This window comes from Cherax quadricarinatus, chromosome 22, assembly GCF_038502225.1.
Source record: "Cherax quadricarinatus isolate ZL_2023a chromosome 22, ASM3850222v1, whole genome shotgun sequence".
Classification (NCBI taxonomy): domain Eukaryota; kingdom Metazoa; phylum Arthropoda; class Malacostraca; order Decapoda; family Parastacidae; genus Cherax; species Cherax quadricarinatus.
Window position 1 is genome coordinate 35,031,077 of NC_091313.1, and position 21,081 is coordinate 35,052,157.

At 40.8% G+C, this 21,081-nt stretch overlaps 1 protein-coding gene across 3 annotated transcripts in view; it reads left to right on the forward strand.

Annotated features, from left to right (window-relative positions):
* Window positions 1-20,346, forward strand: part of LOC128706206 (glutamate receptor ionotropic, delta-2-like) — a 60,805-nt gene extending 40,459 nt beyond the window's left edge. For 2 of the 3 annotated variants that reach the window (XM_070087663.1, XM_070087665.1), the window contains 6 exons: window positions 3,577-3,815; window positions 4,454-4,638; window positions 5,663-5,899; window positions 7,985-8,163; window positions 16,450-16,612; window positions 19,861-20,346. In XM_070087663.1, coding sequence (XP_069943764.1) covers window positions 3,577-3,815; window positions 4,454-4,638; window positions 5,663-5,899; window positions 7,985-8,163; window positions 16,450-16,612; window positions 19,861-19,992 — 1,135 coding nt within the window. In that variant the 3' untranslated portion in view covers window positions 19,993-20,346. Of the gene's footprint in view, window positions 1-3,576; window positions 3,816-4,453; window positions 4,639-5,662; window positions 5,900-7,984; window positions 8,164-16,449; window positions 16,613-17,152; window positions 17,291-19,860 lie in introns of those variants that run through there. The other variant, XM_070087664.1, reaches the window with a different exon arrangement.
* The last annotated feature ends 735 nt before the right edge of the window (window positions 20,347-21,081 follow it).

Here is a 21,081-nt window from a genome sequence, read left to right on the forward strand (position 1 = left end):
TGTAGTTGTTGGTGGGGAGCAGGTCTGGCTCCAGAGCCCGTTAGATTATCCCAAATCATGGCTCCGTCAATGAACTTTTGGCCCTGGACTCCAATCTTGTCCCTAAGATGTTCAGGGAGAATCGCTGCTACAAGCCCTCTGGATGCAATACATGAGGACACAATATATATATATATATATATATATATATATATATATATATATATATATATATATATATATATATATATATATATATATATATATATATATATATATATATATATATAAAGAGAGAGAGAGAGATAGATATAGATATATGTTCAATATATTTATAGATGGGGTTGTAAGAGAAGTGAATGTGAGGGTTTTGGCAAGAGGTATGGAGTTAAAAGATAAAGAATCAAACACAAAGTGGGAGTTGTCACAGTTGCTCTTTGCTGATGACACTGTGCTTTTGGGAGATTCTGAAAAGAAGTTGCAGAGGTTGGTGGATGAATTTGGTGGGGTATGTAAAAGAAGAAAATTGAAAGTGAATATAGGAAAGAGTAAGGTGATGAGGATAACGAAAGGTTTAGGTGATGAAAGACTGGATATCAGATTAGAGGGAGAGAGTATAGAGGAGATGAATGTATTCAGATATTTAGGAATGGACGTGTCAGCAGATGGATCTATTAAGGATGAGGTGAATCATAGAATTGATGAGGGAAAAAGAGTGAGTGGTGCACTTAGGAGTCTGTGGTGACAAAAAACTTTGTCCGTGGAAGCTAAGAGGAGAATGTATGCGAGTATAGTTATACCAACACTCTTATATGGGTGTGAAGCATGGGTGATGAATGTTGGAACGAGAAGGCTGGAGGAAATGGAGATGTCATGTTTGAGGGCAATATGTGGTGTGAATATGATGCAGAGAATTCGTAGTTTGGAAATTAGGAGGAGGTGCGGGATTACTAAAACTATTATCCAGAGGGCTGAGGAAGGGTTGTTGAGGTGGTTCGGGCATGTAGAGAGAATGGAACAAAACAGAGTGACTTCGAGTGTATAAATCTGAAGTGGAGGAAAGGCGGGGTAGGGGTCGGCCTAGGAAAGGTTGGAGGAAGGGGGTAAAGGAGATTTAGTGTGCGAGGGGCTTGGACTTCCAGCAAGCATGCATGAGCGTATTTAATATTGGTGAATGGAGACAAATGGTTTTTAATACTTGGCGTGCTGTTGGAGGGATTCAGGAAAACCGGCAGGCCGGACTTGAGTCCTGGAGATGGGAAGTATAGTGTCGAGTTTTGTCGAGAACGTTTTGTCGAGAACGATTGAGAGAAGATACTATGTCACACGTTAATTCCTCTCAGTCAGTGTTCTCATACGTTCGTGATTGCTTTAATGTTGATTTTTGCATAGGAAAGCATCTTTTGCTAGTGCAAATCATGTTGTAACTTCATGTGCAGTGTACGTGTGTGTAAGTTTTCCGTGTCTCCCGATGTGTGGTCTGAGCCCAGATGTGTGTATAGACCACGATGTGGTCTGAGCCCAGACCATTGGTAACACCCTTGTGTTACATGTCAACCATTGTGACCATTCAACAAACACTAGTCAGTCCAGGCATCAGTTTACGAGCATCTGAGCCCCCATGTAAAGAAAACTCTTATGCTTGCCGTCCTCAGAATTAATTCTGAGGACATGTACATAACCTTCACGACTACGACAACTACTACTACAACTAACCCATCTCTTTGGGAAGGACCTACTTCCACTGGGGAATCCCGCCTACCAGTGAATATGCCCTCGTCTGCTACACCTGACGTTACTATATAAGCGCCAGGATCCTTTCTTCTGCTTCAGAATCTCCACGACTATGGTGCTCTTCGCACCTACTCCTAGGTTGAGGGACTGATTACCTCATCTTCTGTACATAGTTCTACTGTCTTCAAGTTATGTCCTAGAATTTGTATTGATAAAGCCACTGGATGGCGAAACGTCTACAATAAAGATACCCAGATGTTGCACATGTGTCTTAATCTCATCTTGTCGGTATTATATACCATTCGTACACAACTCCCTGTTGACTCCACCTCCTGACCATCAGAGTGCAGTTATGTGTAGAAAACTAGTCTGAGGATGCTTAGACTAACCTCTGCTATGACTCAATCTCTGTCGAGAGAATGACATCATCAAGCCACAGTTGGCAGGCGACTGTCTGACTCGACTCACAGCTTCAGTGAGTAGCCTGCACAAAGTATGATGTCACTTTGACTGCTAGCCTGCTCACTCCAGTTACGGTGTATGCTGCTATGACTCCCAGATGTTTCGTCTGAGTCATCCCTGCCACGACTCACTCCACTCTTGCCAGCTTTGACAACTCCAGCGACAGTACCAGTGGAGAAATGTCCTCCTGAGTCGCTTAACAGAAGTCCTGCCCAATTGCTGAATACTGATGATGCCTTACTCGAGAACACCAGCAGGTTGTGCCCCAGGATGAGTGAACCCTGCAGTGACTACTATGATGACTGCTTCACTGTTCCAATGAAGACCGTACCCTGTTACATCATAGCTCAGCCGCAGTAATGTCTCCTGTGTTGCAGTATCTGTCCAGACACAGAAAGGCGTGCAGTGACGCCTACCGACACTCACTGACTTGGACCACAATGTTTAGCACTACCCACCTTTTTTTTTCTTCTCTCCCTGTAGGATTTTTTTTTTGTCCACATCCGCTTGTATACATATGTTTTTATTTTGTGTCCTGTGCCCTGTTCCTGCAAGAGAGAGACGAAGGTTTTTTTTCTCAGTCAATCATGGTCGAGGATGACCATGGGTAGGTGGCCGAGCAAAATGTAGACAATAAGCCTACATGGCTAGTTTCCAAATTTTCCACCAACGGGCAGGCCACTATGTAGACCTACCCAGACCTACCTCGCTCTCACTTGGCGACAAGGCATCCTAGATTCAACAGCTCCACTCCTCTCTCCCTCGCTGGCAAGGCCCTCTGTGCCGCCCCAGGGCACCTAAACACACTGCCTATGTACCACGAACCCAAATAAAATAAGAAGCCTCCTAAGCCTTATCACTGATCCCCGCTACCAAACACACACGTAATCAATCTTCGAAGATAGTGTCGCCAAAGTGGGGGCACAATCTGCTTACCATCCTTCCAGAAGTGTATATATATATATATATATATATATATATATATATATATATATATATATATATATATATATATATATATATATATATATATATATATATATATATATATATATATATATATATACATACACAATTGTTTTATTATTTATTTAATTATTTTAGTGTAATTACGAGAATCGAAATGGAATCATCAGGATTCTTTGAATGCAAGAAGTCTCCGGTGCAGGAACATTTTTACAAATAAAATACACCATAACCCGCATTGTGTCTTACATTTCCCGGTCTGCATTTTGATCGTTTTAAATAAACAATCATAACTTGGAAAATATTACAACAACCGACTCACACTTGGTACCAGATTTTCTTTGATGGAATCATCACAATAACTTTTCAGTTTGTTGCACTGTATCCCTGTCACTCTGGTATGATTTACACATATCACTCTATCTTGACCATCAGTATGGAGATTCTCGAGGCCCCTGATCGTAACTGGGGCTATAAAATAGATGGCAAATATAATGGATTTCTGGGGATGCTTCAACGAGACGAGATCGACTTTGGTGGACCTGTTGGACCAGCAGTAGAACGAATGAAGGTCATGGAAGAAGCCAGTGCATACGGAGCTGAGATAGTCTGTTTAGTGTCTCGTAATCCTTCACCTCTGCCTAAATACCTCTCAGTAATAAGTCCTTTTACTGGTAGGTCATAAATTCTTTGATATTCAACTATTATTGGTGACTATGTTATTTTATATTTTCCAAAACCATTCACATAAAATAAAAGCAAGAAAATTAAAGTTTCAAAGAACTTCAGACCATTTAGAAGTTTTACTTTGAATAGTAATACCAACCCCTGTGAGAAAGACCCCGGGGCAGCACCTCACCATGTGTTACTCCTCACATCTTTTCACTTAACAGAGCCTAAAAGAACAAATATTAGCATATTGTTATCTGATACATTTTTTGAGGCTAAAAGAAGGTCCTCGTACTCGAGAAGTTTAGGAGCCGCTGCTCTAAACATTTACTTATGTGTCATACTCTACTGATATTTTCTACTTGTCCTTAATTCCTTCATATTTTTCCGAAAGATATTTGTATAGTTATGTACTGACGATGTACTAGGAATGTATTATATATTTACATGAATTGTTTTGGTGTTTATTGCTCAATTAAAGAGAAAATTTCCAAAATGGAAATCTAATAGTATAATAATTAATATCTCACGAAATCATAATAACACGATTGTAAACAAACCTGGGGTATTAGGACTCACTTGCCATGGGTTTAAACTCGACCCGTTCCGTGGTATGTTGATAATAATTAATGATTGCATTCAGCAAGTCTGTGGCTGATGCTGCTGGTGAGTTCTGTGATGTTGAGTTTGATCCAGTGGCTGCTGCACAAGAAGTGGATTTGGTTGACAGGAGTACATGGAGTGAACCTCAGTTCTGTCATCTTGTACAACTGGGGCGCGATACTCAACCATCCTCCTAAGGACCCGTCTATCAGTAATTCAGGAAGAGTAAGCCTTTCTTTTGTGATACTTCATAAAATAAACTCTATATCTTTTCAACTGATCATGCCTCTTCTTGTTTTAATTTGAATCTACCTTACCTTCTTACTATGAATATTGCCACTATGGTAGCAAACAAAAATAGACATTGAATTCATATATAGACTCCGTTGATGTTACTCTATTCAAGGTTTGTGTAGTATTTCTTCCAGTGTAACACAACTACGCGTTGAAATTAACAGGAGGGACCCCATTACTAATTTCCATTTTTTCACCCTAAGACCTCTCCCCCAGCCTCTACATTTACCTATGTCCTGTTATTCTCTGGTGGAATAGACCAAGTCCCAATAGATGAAAAGTTTTCATTAATAAAATGCCATAAACCACACATTGCGTTATTTATATACAAGCATTGAGAAACTCGTGTCTTGGCAGGTAGCCAAGAAATGAACACCTGTCGCTGCCTGTTACTACAGCTGTTTTCAACTCAGATCTGTTGGTAAAGCAGATAATTCCAACTCTCCTGAGCACCAGAGAATAAAATATACAGTTTTTTTTCTTTAAGATATATTTCTGCCTACGTATAGGTTTCCGTAATTCACTGACAAATATTTAACATACTTCGATGTTTTCTCACTATTCTTGCAATTCTATATCATGTTTCCTGAAATTTTATGCTACTAAAATATAGGTTAGTAGACAGATTCATCACACTTTGTGTAATTAGCGGGGATATGGTGATTCTTGTAAATACTATTGAATTAAGAGCCTAGTAGGAGCCATTATTCTGCTTCAGCTAATCTCAAAGTCCAGCTCTGTATAAAGTATATTTCTCTTCGTCCTCCGTAGAATTAGACCCAAAACAGTCAGTAAATTTTCAAGTACCTAATTACTGTTAACGAATGAAAACTAGCGTAAGAAAACAGGATCGACATCTCTACCCCTTCCCCTTTACCCCTTACCCCTAGGACCAGGATCTAGCACCTGTGTTCCAAAGGAGTTGCTGCTTAGTTATTTTTACTTGTCGTTGCAGGTGTTGGTAGGTGTGTGGCTGGTGTTCTGCCTGGTCATAACGACAGGATACAGCTCATCATTAATCGCACATCTCACAGTCCAGAGTAAGAGTAAACCTCCGGAAACCTTGGAGGACCTGGTGTCTCTGAACAACTGGAGGTGGGGTATCGAGTCTTGGATGATGAAAGGATCGCCTGGAATATATTTTTCCACGCATGCAGATCCTGTAGTGAAAATGATATATAAGAAAATGGAGGTGAGCATTATCAAAAATACACAAAAGCTAATTTTTTTTTTTAAATATAAAGATTTCAGCGCAGAAAGGGAACTTTCATGATAAATTTCCTCACGGTATAACATAATTACAGTGTAACAATAATAACCTAGCTGATGTAACAGTAACGATAACTGCAAATTTATCGTGATAAATCATAATTCAAAACTTTTCATAAATCATGTTTAAGACTATTAGGTGAAGTTATTCATCTTCAAGTTGATCATTGTGAAAGATATTTACAGAAACTCCAGCTAGGAAGGTTGACAATATGTATCTAGTGCCAGTTAGCCTATCACACGAGATTGTTAAATATGATTCCCGGCTTCACACTTCGTGATTTTAATCACTACACGATTGACACTCTCTTCCTACAATGGAAAGGATCTCAAGGACTTCAAATGTTTTGATGCATATCAGTTAAACTATGGAAAGACCTCTCTGTCATGGTAACGATAAAAGCCCCTTCCGAAAGTCTGTCGCAGATTTGTGAGGCTATATCTATGTCTTACATTTGCTGGGCCACCTTCCACTTGCTGTGTCGACAAGACAGTATACCTACTTTGACTTAATGTGCTGCAATATCCTGTTTGCCTTAAATATTTTTAGCAACTGATCCAAGAATTTCTGCCCGAAATTCCCCGGCGTGATAGTGGCTTTCTTTGTACTTAACAAATAAAACTTGTAATTACACATTGTAACTTTTACAAAGAAATAAAATCTTTATCTTTATTTTTATCTTTAATATCTCAGCGGTTATCCAGGGTTTAGTTCTCCGTTTAACCCTAAACTCTTTAATTGGTACAATATTGTGAAGGATGACAGTGAACAGTGCACAGAATGTCTCCCTGGCACCATTTGCGTCCGCGCAACTTGTTATGGCAGTCCAGTCCTTTCACTGTTTCAATTTTTGTATTGCAATTATGACCTAAATTATAAAAATACGTTATGGAATTTAGTATATTTTGTGTCAGTGGAAAAAGTATCACAATTGCAAATTCTTTTTGCTTTTTTTTATTTTATAAGTTTTGGAAGGTGATCTTTTTCTTTATTTTTCGGATTTTTTTTATATTAAATTTACACAAAGCAGCTTCGTTACTTGGAGAAAACTAATTTGGATGTGTTTTAGTGAGCATTATTAATTGAGAAGTCATTTAAAGCAGACTTGAACCAGAGTGATTCTGTAAATCAAATTTTGAGTTTCGACTTATTTTTGAATTTCTTTGCATAGAAATGGCAGCATATCCCATTTGGAACCATTACAAACATGCATACATTTTTTTCACAAAGACCAGGATATTAGCAACATCTTCGAAACAGTAACTCTGGCTCCAAAACATTCTGCATTGGTCAGCAGTCGAATGTCCGGTTATGAATAGAGTTTTGATAAGATGGGAAAGGAAGAAGGATGAGTAAGGTTGGAAATATGGAAAAAAAGCTGATGGGGGGGGAGGTGAGGTAATAAAGGTAAGCGGACTAACCACGTTGGTGCATTTTAATACATGTGTGTGTGTGTGTGTAGTGTTATTCGTGAATTAATAAAATTCATAGAATGGGGTATACCACTCTACCCATCAGCATCACACAGTTACAGTAGATGTATAACTACGTGACACTGAGTTGGCATTAAGAAGACAAGTACTGACTTACAGTGAGATTAAGACACATGTGCAACATCTGGGTATCTTTATTGTAGACGTTTCGCCATCCAGTGGCTTTATCAATACAAATTCTAGGACATAACTTGAAGACAGTAGAACTATGTACAGAAGATGAGGTAATCAGTCCCTCAACCTAGGAGTAGGTGCGAAGAGCACCATAGTCGTACACAACTGACTTACAGTGTTGATGTGAATGATCAGAAATGCCTTACTGATTCATTAACGAGCACTGTAAAATATAGAGCCCTTATTCCTGATAGCGCTATCAAACACTTGCAAAAACTACTCAGCAGAATGTACTAAAATATTTGTTATATTTCTTTCTCCAATGTAAACTGATGCACGTCTGATTATTTCCCAATATAACGTTCGAACAACTGTTTTTCCAATCATAACCTTCACTCAGGTTGTGAGTGCAGAAGAAGCCTTGTCCAAGGTAAAGGAAGGAAGGTACACTCTTATCTCGGCCAAGTATTACATTACAGTTATCATCCGGTCCTTTTACACGGACATCTACGGCCAGACACCGTACTACATCACTTACTCAGGAATAAATTTCGTAGCGGATAACGGTTGGGGGTTCAGGTACGTATACTGTGTTAATGCTTGTAATTATAGTCACTCCTCCCAGGTACTGTATAACTGTTAAAAATATAACTGAACAGGAATTAAGAACATAAGAACATAAGAATGTAGGAACACTGCAGAAGGCCTACTGGCCCATACGAGGCAGGTCCTTATCAAAACGACATCTACCTAAAGCTACCCAAGAAATAACTCCCGTACCCCTTGACACCAATCAAACCCAGCCCCTCCCACTCATATATTTGTCCAGTCTCTTCTTAAAGTCACCCAAGGTCCTAGTCTCTATCACCCCACTGGGAAGACTGTTCCACGCATCTACAACTCTGTTAGAAAACCAGTACTTACCTATGTCCTTTCTAAATCTAAATTTATACAACTTAAATCCATTATTCCTGGTTCTTACCTGGTTCGACACCCTCAGTACTTTATTAATGTCTCCCTTGTTTATGCCCGTCATCCACTTATACACTTCAATGATATCTCCCCTCATTCTACGCCTCTCCAGAGAGTGGAGATTTAAGGCTTTAAGTCTATCTTCATACGGGAGGTTCCTTACACAGTAAATCATTTTAGTCATTCTTCTCTGTATGTTCTCTAATGAGTCTATGTCCATCCTGTAGTAAGGGGACCAAAACTGAGCAGCATAATCTAAATGAGGCCTCACTAGTGATGTATAGAGCTGCAAAATAACTTTTGGACTTCTGTTACTTATACTTCTTGAGATAAATTCCAAGTAATCTGTTGGCCTTGTTGCGCACACTGAGGCACTGCTGTCTTGGCTTTAGATTTCTGCTTACCATGACTCCCAAGTCTTTTTCACATTCTGTATGACCAAGCTCTACTTCACCTAGATTGTGATACTGCATTTAGATCTCAGTCCTGAACAAGACTGCAGTCATTGCCTTTGAATCACATAACCATTAATTACTGTCTACTAACAAAAACAAAATTGACCAGTAGGATCATCATCAGCAGCAGCAACTGTAGTAGTAGTAATAGTAGTTCACCAGTATTAGTATTAGTAGCATATATATATATATATATATATATATATATATATATATATATATATATATATATATATATATATATATATATATATATATATATATATATATATATATATATATGCAAAACAACCACTCTGAAAGAATAGAGAAATTCCAAGCGCTTTCGTGACTACTCACATTATCAAGGAACTATGCATAGCTCCTTGATAATGTGAGTAGTCACGAAAGCGCTTGGAATTTCTCTATTCTTTCAGAGTGGTTGTTTTGCATATTTTGAAATCACCTGTTTACTGTGATCTTATTGCATATATATATATATATATATATATATATATATATATATATATATATATATATATATATATATATATATATATATATATATATATATATATATATATATATGTATATATATATTTACATATATATGTATATATATATATATATATATATATATATATATATATATATATATACACGCTTGCCGGCGTGGAGGGAGGGAGCCAGTGTGTGGTGCTCCATACATTGTGTGTGTAAACCAGGAACCAACATGGTTTACGCGGGCCAGTTTCGGCAGACATCATCGTGAGTATCGACCGGAGATCATAGAGTTTTGACAAACCTCTACATCGGACCATTGCTTCTATATCAGTGAAAGTGCAGTGTGCATGTTGGGATTTGGGAAGTAGCGGTGGTGAGGGGATCCTGGCAGTGGAGGTGTGGAGGAGGTTTTGTTTACATCTGTGATCGGCCGGGGTCGTGGGTTGGGGAAGGAAGTGGCCGCCCACGACACGGTCATTGGATGGTGAACAGAACACCTCGGTTAATAGTGTGAGCATGGTGATTAGTGTGCCAAATGGCGAGGGGTTTTTTCTAAATGGAACAATAAGTGTATAACAATTAGCAAAAGTTAGTCAGTGATGTGCGTCTTGAGCGAACACACAGGGCCACTCCCTCCCCCCTCCCCCATCCCAGATCCCCTCCCCTCATCCCAGCCTAGGCCCACTGACTTCCTGACCAAGGGTGTTGCCGTTTAGTGCCCCACCAATTTCAAGTTCCGCCGCTCGCTACTCCCCCACCCTCATCCCCCATGCATCAATGCTGCCCTTCACCCGTCACCCCACAGCTGGCGCCCTCCCACCCCCACGATATCAGCAATGTCACAAGTAGTCGCGGGTTCCCAGGAATCTTCACGACAGAGCCAAAGCTGTCGTTCACGAGGCATCTGCCGGGTGTGCCACAGGGAATGTGCACTCAATCCCACATCTGGCAACATCCGTGCACACAATAGATGTCTAGGCTCCAGGAGAGCTCCAAATGAGAGCAACCAACAGCCTCCCCCAGCAGACAGGGCTGACAGCTACCGTGACTTCACCTCTACAGAGGACCTCAAATCTGCAATCAAATTAACATCCACCAGGACTCTGACACACATCCCCAAAGCAGCTCGCCCTCAAGCTGCTAGCAAATTCACTGACCTTCTGAAGAAAGTCAACGATGCTCCTTCAAACAACAGATCCTGGCACAACTTGCTGCTTTTTGGCAATGCCTGTTTGGCTGTCCCACCAAGGAGGGACAAGTCACTAGCAACGCATGTTATTAGGGCAATAAATGCATTCCCAAGGGATGACAACCTCGTCCGTCTCCCCCCTAGGGCGACAAACACCCGCCGGGCAAATGCCAACAACAGGACACCCGACACCTCAAAAATCAGAGCCCAAATTAGCAAAAAAATAGAAGAGGGTAATACTATTGGAGCTTTGAGACTTATAACCAGTGAGGATACCATCGCTCCCAAGGACGTCAGCACGGCACAAGCTCTGAAGGACAAACATCCACCCAGGGCTCCCAGTACCAACATTGACCTCCCTGACATTGCAGCAGGCGAAGAACATCTAACCTTACAGGATGCTGATGTGTATAAAGCTGCTATGTCATTTCCACAGGGTTCAGCAGGAGGTTTCACTGGTTTAAGGCCTCAACACTTAAAACAAATACTCAATCCAGCACTTGGTGAGGTTTCAGAGAGGCTGCTGTCTGAACTCACCAAATTTTCCAACCTGTGCCTGGCTGGCGGTGTCCCAGAGGCCATCAGACCCTTTTTCTTTGGTGCCTCATTGTGTGCCCTCCGCAAAAAGGATGGCGGAATCAGGCCCATTGCAGTGGGTAACACCCTTCGGCGCCTAGTCGCCAAGGCTGCAGTAAGAAGGGTGAGTCAAGAGGCTGCTGCAATGCTGAAACCAACTCAGCTCGGTTTCGGCGTTCAACAGGGCTGTGAAGCAGCTGCCCACGCAGCACGAGTATATATCAAAAACATGTCCTATGAAAAAGCCTTGGTCAAATTGGACTTTGCCAATGCTTTCAACTCAGTCAGAAGGGATGCTGCTCTCCAAGCAGTTTATAGAAACTTCCCTTCCCTTTATCCCTTCATAGAATCGTGTTATAGTGTGACTTCAAAACTATTGTTTGGGGACCATGAAATTGACTCGTGTGAGGGCGTGCAACAGGGGGACCCTCTCGCCCCCTTTCTATTTTGTTTGGTCATCAAGGAAGTCACAGAGGCACTCTCCAGCGAGCTCAATATCTGGTTCCTGGACGACGGTACCCTGGCTGGCACAACAGAGTCTCTCCTGGAGGACATCAGTAAAATTAAAGACATGGGAGAAAGCCTGGGCCTTTCTTTAAACCCCACCAAATGTGAAATAGTTTCTACCAATCAACAGTTGATACAGAATATCAGTACCGTTTTACCAGGAGCACGAGCCATTGATCCAGCCAATAGCACTCTCCTCGGTGCTCCTCTTGGGTCCAATGCCATCGATCTGGTCCTAGGAAAAAAAGTCTCAGACCTCCGGACGATGGAAAGCAGGATGAAAGACATTGACACACACGACGCCTTTTACCTACTCACCAGGTGCCTGTCAACGCCAAAACTTATCTATTTTCTGAGATGCTCCCCAGCCTTCAGCAGTCCAAAACTCAAGGAATATGACTCTCTCCTGAAGGCCATGCTAGAGAGTGTATTGAATCTTTCCCTTGACGATGGACAGTGGTTGCAAGCCTCACTTCCGGTCAGGCTTGGAGGGCTAGGAGTACGCAGATCCTCCCAGATTGCTCTACCAGCTTTCCTATCCTCTTCCATTGCATCAAACGAGTTGATAAGACAAATTCTTCCTGACACCCTCAGTGACTCAGCAGGAATAGAAGACCCTAGCTATGTCAGTGCCATCACCGAATGGGAGACTCTTGCTGCTCCAGCACCAAACCCTAGTGCAGCACTGGCTCACAAACAGTCAAGATGGGATAGCCCAATTGCTGAAAAGGTGCTTGCCAACATGCTCAGGGCTGCAACATCAGATAGGGAGATTGCCCGTCTCCAGGCTGTGAGTGCACCTCACTCCGGGGACTTCCTCCAAACAGTTCCCATATCGGCAATGGGAACGCGACTCGACCCTAAGACCCTCCGTATTGCAGTGGCTCTGCGCCTTGCTGCCCCAATTCACACAGAACATATGTGTATTTGCGGCGAAGTGCAAGCAGACCAATACGGTCTACATGGTCTTAACTGTTCCAAAACCAAGGGCTGGCATGCAAGACACAACGAGGTCAACGACATCATTAAGAGAACCCTTGCTACAGCTGGATGCCCTGCCGAGAGGGAGCCACGATCACTTGCAGCAAACAATACCCACAACCCAGCAAACCGCCCTGACGGGATCACCATCTATCCTTGGAAGAATGGCAAGCTCTTAGCATGGGACTATACCTGTGTGTCCACACTGGCTGACACCTATATCCGTCACAGTGTGGGGCGACAGGGAGGAGCTTCTGACCACAGGGAGGAGTACAAGATCAGCAAGTACAGGGACATTAGCCAACAGTATCAATTTGTCCCAGTGGGATCGGAGACCTTGGGATCATGGGGAAAAAATGCCACACGTTTCCTTAAAGAATTGGGTTCCAGACTCATCGACACCACCAGGGACCCAAGGGCAGCCACTTTCATGTTCCAGCGCCTCAGCGTCGCCATCCAGAGGGGAAATGCTTGCTGCATACTTGGCTCACGTCCAGCCTCGGAGGAGCTGGAGGAAATTCATCATCTTTGATACATTGTGCCATTGTATTCATGTTTATGTTTTTTTCTGTAAATGTATTTTGTTTATTAATAAATGTTCACATAGAATAATAAACATATAGGGGGTGGTAGGAGAAGAAAATATTCAAACAGCTCCGGGGAGAACCTTGAGTTTTCTCTGAGGTACGTTTATTGTCTTCTCTGAGGATGAGGGTCCCCATTCCAGCCATAGAGGTGGTACTTCCCTTTATATATATATATATGTATATATATATGTATATATATGTATATATGTATATGTATATATGTATATATATATATATATGTATATATATATATATATATATATATATATATATATATATATATATATATATATATATATATACGAGAGGATGGGGGGCGGGGCCAGGAGAACGAGAGGAGGTATTGGTATAAATATAGAAGTAGTGTTAGAGGTAGTGATGATGGTAGTAGTAGTAGTAGTAGTAAGTAATGCAATAGTGGCAGAAGTGTTCAAAGGGAGTAGCGGTAGTTACACAAAATCCAGAGAGTGGAGTGACAGCGAGGGAACAGTAGGAGCAGTAATGGAGGCAGTCTAAGGACAAGGGGGAAGGGAAGGAGCACTGGAAGAGAACTAATGACCTTCGAGGGAGGGACAAAAAACAGGGAAGAAACTCATAAGACAGAACGCACCTAGGCAGAAGAAGATAAGCCAAAGAATAAAAAGAGAAAGAAAAGAGGGAGGCATTATATGTGCGAGAGGAGGGAGGGACAGGGAAATCTTCAGTGGTAGTAGTAGTATAAAGGTACTAACATAAAGGTAGTAGTATAAAGGTACTAACATAAAGGTAGTAGTATAAAGGTACTAACATAAAGGTAGTAGTATAAAGGTACTAACATAAAGGTAGTAGTATAAAGGTAGTAGTATAAAGGTAGTAGTATAAAGGTACTAACATAAAGGTAGTAGTATAAAGGTACTAACATAAAGGCAGTAGTATAAAGGTACTAACATAAAGGTAGTAGTATAAAGGTACTAACATAAAGGTAGTAGTATAAAGGTACTAACATAAAGGTAGTAGTATAAAGGTACTAACATAAAGGTAGTAGTATAAAGGTACTAACATAAAGGTAGTAGTATAAAGGTACTAACATAAAGGTAGTAATATAAAGGTCATTTGCATATTGTTCCAATCACGGTATTGTGCCTTTCTATTCTTAGATTAGTTGTGTATGAGTTAGAAAGGCAAAGTTTTCATATCAAGGGAATCCGAAAGCAGGAACGAGTGCTGGCGCAGTGCTCAGAGTCATATTATGGCGCAGTGCTCAGAGTCATATTATGGCGCAGTGCTCAGCGTCATATTATGGCGCAGTGCTCAGCGTCATATTATGGCGCAGTGCTCAGCGTCATATTATGGCGCAGTGCTCAGCGTCATATTATGGCGCAGTGCTCAGCGTCATATTATGGCGCAGTGCTCAGCGTCATATTATGGCGCAGTGCTCAGCGTCATATTATGGCGCAGTGTTCAGCGTCATATTATGGTGCAGTGCTCAGCGTCATATTATGGCGCAGTGTTCAGCGTCATATTATGGCGCAGTGCTCAGCGTCATATTATGGCGCAGTGCTCAGCGTCATACTTGGTTGAAATGGATTAATACAGACGGAAGTGAGACACAAATAATTCATAGAGACGGAAGTGAGACAAATAATAAAGAAGTAACGCCAGGAAAATAAACATTAATGAAAGATCTTATAAAGAGAGTCTAAGATGGAAGTGAATTATAGTGAGACTCTTATGAGGAGGTACAGGAAGTACCAGTTACCCACACAATAATTTACACCAGTCATGAGGTGCAGCAGTGAGACATGAGGGAGAACTCTTGGTTTAGTCAGAGTCACGATGACAACTGTAAAACTCTAAAAAGATTTGAAAATGTTTAAATATGAAAGTTGAAAGAAAACAGGAATGTAGAAAATCTTGGAACAAATAAGCAAGGGTAAGAAAGGAAACAATGAAACATTTGAAAAAATGACACAGCACTAGAGGCCAAATCAGAGCCTGATCATCCAGGTTGTTACTGCTGGAGGCACGTAAACCGACGTATGAACCATAATGACACGATTGCAAACAAACCATACCCCCGGCCGGGATTGAACCCGCGGTCATAGAGTCTCAAAACTCCAGCCCGTCGCGTTAGCCACTAGACCAGCTAGCCACAATAAGATTCATCCAACTAGGTATATTTCTACACCATAGGAAGGTTAGCACAGGCACCTCTGTGACCACAAATGCAAGTTTTTACAGACGAATCTCCAGCTAGCATGGCCGTGACTTGCATTTGTGGTCACAGAGGTGCCTGTGCTAACCTTCCTATGGTGTAGAAATATACCTAGTTGGATGAATCTTATTGTGGCTAGCTGGTCTAGTGGCTAACGCGACGGGCTGGAGTTTTGAGACTCTATGACCGCGGGTTCAATCCCGGCCGGGGGTATGGTTTATGAACCATAGCCTGGCTGATCAGGTACTGACTTTAGGTGCATGTCCAGTGCTTTCTTGAAGACAGCCAAGGGTTTATTGGTAATCCCTCTTATGTATGCTGGGAGGCAGTTGAACAGTATTGGGCCCCTGACACTTAGTGTTTTGTCACTTGTCGTGTTAGTGGTGCCCCTACTTTTCACTGGGGGGATGTTGCGTCTCCCGCCGAGTCTTTTGCTTTCGTAGGGATGATTTTCGTGTGCAAATTTGGTACTAATCTCTCTAGGATTTTCCAAGTGTATATTATCATCTATCTTTCTCTCTTCGCAAATTAAGTTTATTTTAAATCTAATTTTAAAGTATAAACTTCTCCTTTAACCAGAGGTTTTGTAAGTTACCAGAAGTGGTCAGGTTACATTCTTTTATTACTCCCTCTCCCAAATCCCCATCCACCCTTCTTCTATATTCTATTCTTGCCTATCCTTCTTCCTCTCCAAACTTTCTAAAGTTCCCAAAAATATTTGTATCTTAAGTAATACAATTTATGCTTACATTTGTTATTAAATCTAGAAGTAAGTTTATTAGTTCTATTGTTCTAAAAAATAAAGCCACAATAACAAGAACGATGTTTGGGTCCTTCCTGATCTCAAGTAACAATTTGAGAATTGTCCAAAGTGAACACAATAAAACATGGAAAAATATAAAGTATTTTACTTTTCTTTAGGAAAGGTGCTCCATATCGCCGGCATTTTCAAAGGCTGTTACTACAGTTAAAAGGCTCTGGAATTACTGAACAATGGTTAAAGGAGGTGATAACCAGACGAGTGAAGGAGAACAGAGCAAGTGTAGTTTTACACACGCATCGACCCCAAGGATATACACCCAACGTAAGTATATCTTAAATTAACATAGTTTTAGGAATGCCTCTCCTTGTACAAATAAGTCTATATCTACGACTATAATACCCAGGGAGGTATAACCACTCTACCAGTTGTTTTACACAATGGTAGGAATACTAGTGTCGTTTCTCTGTCATATAAATACGCAAGGTAAGAGGTACAGTTTTCTATTTCTACTGACACGATTGTAAACAAACAGTACCACGGGAGGGGACTGAACCCGCGGTCAGAGAGTCGTAAAACTCCAGAGTTTTACGACTCTCTAACCGCGAGTTCAATCTCCAACCTTGGGATAATTAACTTCTACTTACACTTTGTTCATACTACACATACACATACATGTATGTGTATACACACTCATTTGAGTTTTCTTCTGTTTTTTTTAATAGTTCTTGGTTTTATATTATTTCTTTTAATCTCATTGGTATATTGGCGAAGAATTCTTCCTCCGTGAGTCATGCGTGTCGTGAAAGGCGACTAAAATGCCGTGAGCAAGAGGCTGGTAACCTCTTCTCCTGTATTCTCCAGGTATCCCATTGAGGCCCATATCCTCGGGAATAGGCAGTGCTCCCCACCAACTCTCAGGGATTCGCTAAACACCTCTCTAAACTCTTGGGCACTATCAGTCCAGCACATCTCGAACACTCGGGTGATCTTCTCAATCGCATTCGCAACATCAGCATCAGGAACAAGAAACTCTTACCTTGACGTAACATCCCAATTCACCAAAGTATCCACTACATAACCCATCGATCTCTTGCGCAGGAAAATTGACGATTCTCTTGATCTTCCTATTCCAGCCAGCAATTTCATTGACCTTGTTGAACTATGTGTTGACTTTACGTGTTTCTCTTTCGAAAATCACATCTTTCAGCAGACTTTTGGACTACCCATGGGTTCGCCACTCAGTGCGGTCCTGGCGAACCTATACATGGAACATCTAGAAGCCGAACGTTTCTCCACCATTATTCCTTCGTCTGTCACCTGGCTCCGTTATGATGACGACATTCTCCTCATAACTCCTAAACGCTTCAACGTTCAAGCTCTCCAAGACAAGCTCAACCAGGTCGAGCCTTCAATCCAGTTCACACTTGAAGAAGAAGTCGACAACACTCTTCCTTTCCTTGATGTTCTGCTCTGCAAAGCTGACCACGAACTTCGTTTTAAAGTCTATCGAAAACCCACCAACCAAAACGATCTTCTCCACTTCTACTCTCACCACGACACCAAAACTAAACGTGGTGTAATTATAGGCTTCTTCCTGCGTGCACTCAGAATCTGCAGCAATGAGTTTCTTGAAGAAGAATGCACGATAATTGAACAAGTATTTTTTAAACTCCACTATCCTCGTCACTTCATCAGAGACTGCAGACGACGGGCATTAAACATCTTCAACACACCCAGAGAAGACACTGCCGAGAAGAGATACATAGTCCTCCCCACCAACTCCATTGCCAAACACGTTTCCAACATCTTTTCCAATACCTCATTCCAAGTATCTACCTCCACAACCACGACCATCAAGGACATTACCAGTGATAGACAGGACAAGCTTCCACCCTCTGCAGGGGCATACATAAGCCCTTGTAATGACTGCAACAAATTATACGCGGGCGAAACATCAAGGGACCTCCAAACACGTATTTCAGAACACCAATACGCAAGCAGGTCTGACGACACAAGGAATGCCTGTGTACAACACCGTAATTCACACAACCACTTGATAAACTACAGAAACTCAAGACTTATCGCCACAGAAGACAACACCCAATACCGAAGAATCCTGGAATCATCACTTATTTCTATATCCGAAAACTTCAACCAGAATAGTGGCTTCTATAACATAGCTGAACCACTTGCCAAGAAACTTCTTCATCGCTATCCCACATAAGAACACTGTAGAAGGTCTGCTCACAAACTTATCCAATCTCCTTTCCAAGCTACCCAAGTTTTTAGACTCTATAACCCCACTCGGTACATCATCAGATGCAGCATTCTCCACCTGACCTCAGCATTCTGAACCTGACTATAAATACTCGCGTCCCTTCCACCCCAGGTAGATCTGTTTGTGACTTGAAAAAGCCCACTGTGTGGGCGAAACGTAGTCAATAAAGGATCACATTATACTGCATATGTGTTTATATTTCCATAATATCTTGTGTTATTACAATGTTACAACATGTTAATATCTCGTGTCATTACAACGTTACAACATAATATCTCGTGTCATTACGATAGCGTTCGTCTTCCATAACAACAAATGTTATAATATCATATAAAGTAAAATATATTCTCGAAAACACCCAAATAACCCGCACTTATGGCGATGTTTCGGTCTGACTTGCACCATTAACTAGTCACGATATTATGCCCTTTTATTCTCTATATTTTCGAGAATTTTGCCTCCAAGTGAGAAGATCGAATTTTTATTCTGTATTATAATACTGTGAGATTTAATTGTTCAATATTTGAGCAGTGCTGCCAAAATTACCTAGAAATGATGACTTTTATTGCGTGCACAAAAGTTGACGATAATCTGTATTCTTAACTGCATAACTGAAACTAGCTTATCATGCATTATGAAAGTCGATAAATTAGACACATGTGCAACTCTTGGGTATCTTTATTGAAGAAACGTTGCGCTACACAGTGGCTTCATCAGTCCATACAAAGGAGAAACGTGAAGAACAGGAGGAGAATGAGGTAATCAGTCCCTCAACCTTGAGTCGATGTGGTAAATTTATAAAGTATCTAATTTATCAACGTGTTGGTTCTCTGAACCATTCATCTACAAACACACAAACATGTGGCACATGTCTGTGTGTTTCTCGTCTGTACTTACAGCTGTTAAAGTTTATGATGAACTGGTAATGGATGTAGGGGGGAGGGGTCTTTCCTGTTCATTTAACGCATTATTTTAAAATGCTTGTTTCTTTATTATTTAAAGAAATCCTAACGGAAAGTAACGGTTGATAAGATGAAAATTTACTAATTCTATAAGTTATTTTCTCATTACACGTAACAGCATATTCTGGAAAGGCTTGCACTCAAGACAAACAATATATAACTGGCTATACCTTTGACACTGATTTTTACTTGTTACCAGTTATTTGAAGTTAAATACAGTAAGCTTGGTTTATTTTAAGAGAAAGTATATATGGGATATATAAGAAATTACCCGGTTTAAGAAAATTACTTAAACAGACGTTGTTACACAGTACAAGAATATTCCGCAGGACGAGGAGCCAGAGGTACTAAGACTGTATCAGCTGCAAGGAGCCTTCTACTTCTTGTTCTTGGGCTACTTCACAGCTTCACTTGTGCTGCTGGGAGAAAACACTGACAGCTTCCTGAACATCTTTCAGTAGTCCGTCGTCATCTCTTACCTGGTGCTGTTGGGACGAAACAATGACCATCGTTACCGTTCTTCAGTAGTGTTACGTTACCACTTTCTTTGTGCTCTTGCAAAAAATCTATGATATCCGCACTTAAAATGAGTATCAAAATAATAATAATATATATATATATCTCTTAAATCTTCTGTGCCATATTATGTAATAAAATATTCCTATTGGTAAAAAAAAAAATAGTTTAAAAGATGGGGTGGTAGGGGAAGTGGAATATTCAAATGGCTTCAGGAAGAAATCCAAATATTCTTCCTTGAAGCCTTTTTATCCACTTCTCCGAGGCTATGGGTCCCACAATTTACACCAGAGGTGGACCCCATCCTATATATATATATATATATATATATATATATATATATATATATATATATATATATATATATATATATATATATATATATATATATATATATATATATATATATATATATATATATATATATATATATATATATATATAAGGCACGAACATTAATAAAATTGTACAATATATAAAGGATTATAAATTTCCTTCAGTTTCTTTGAATCTAGACGTGAGCCAAGTATGCAGCAAGTATTTCTGCTATGGATGACCACGCTCAGGCGCTGGAACATGACAGGGGTCGTCCTTGGTTCCCTAGTAGAGTACGTGAATCTGGAACTCAGTTCTTTGAGGAAAAGTGTGGCATTCTTTCCCCATGATTCAAGGGTCTCTGATCCCACTGGGACAAATTAATACAAATGGCTTATGTCACTGTACGTGCTCATCTTGTACTCTTCCCTATGATTCGCAGCACCTCCCTGATGCCCAATGCTGTGACAGATGTAGGTGTCAGCCATCGTTGGCACACAGGTATAGCCCCATGCTAAAAGCTTGCCATTTTCTTACGGATGGATGGTGATCCTGTCGATGCAGTTTGCGAGAGTGTGAGTATTTCTGGATGCTAGGGATCAGGGCTTCATCTCAGCTGGACACCCAGCTGAGGCAAAACTTCTCTTTATGATGTCATTGACTTCATTGTGTCTTGTGTGCCGACTCATAGTTTTGAAGCAGTTTAGATTTTGTAGACC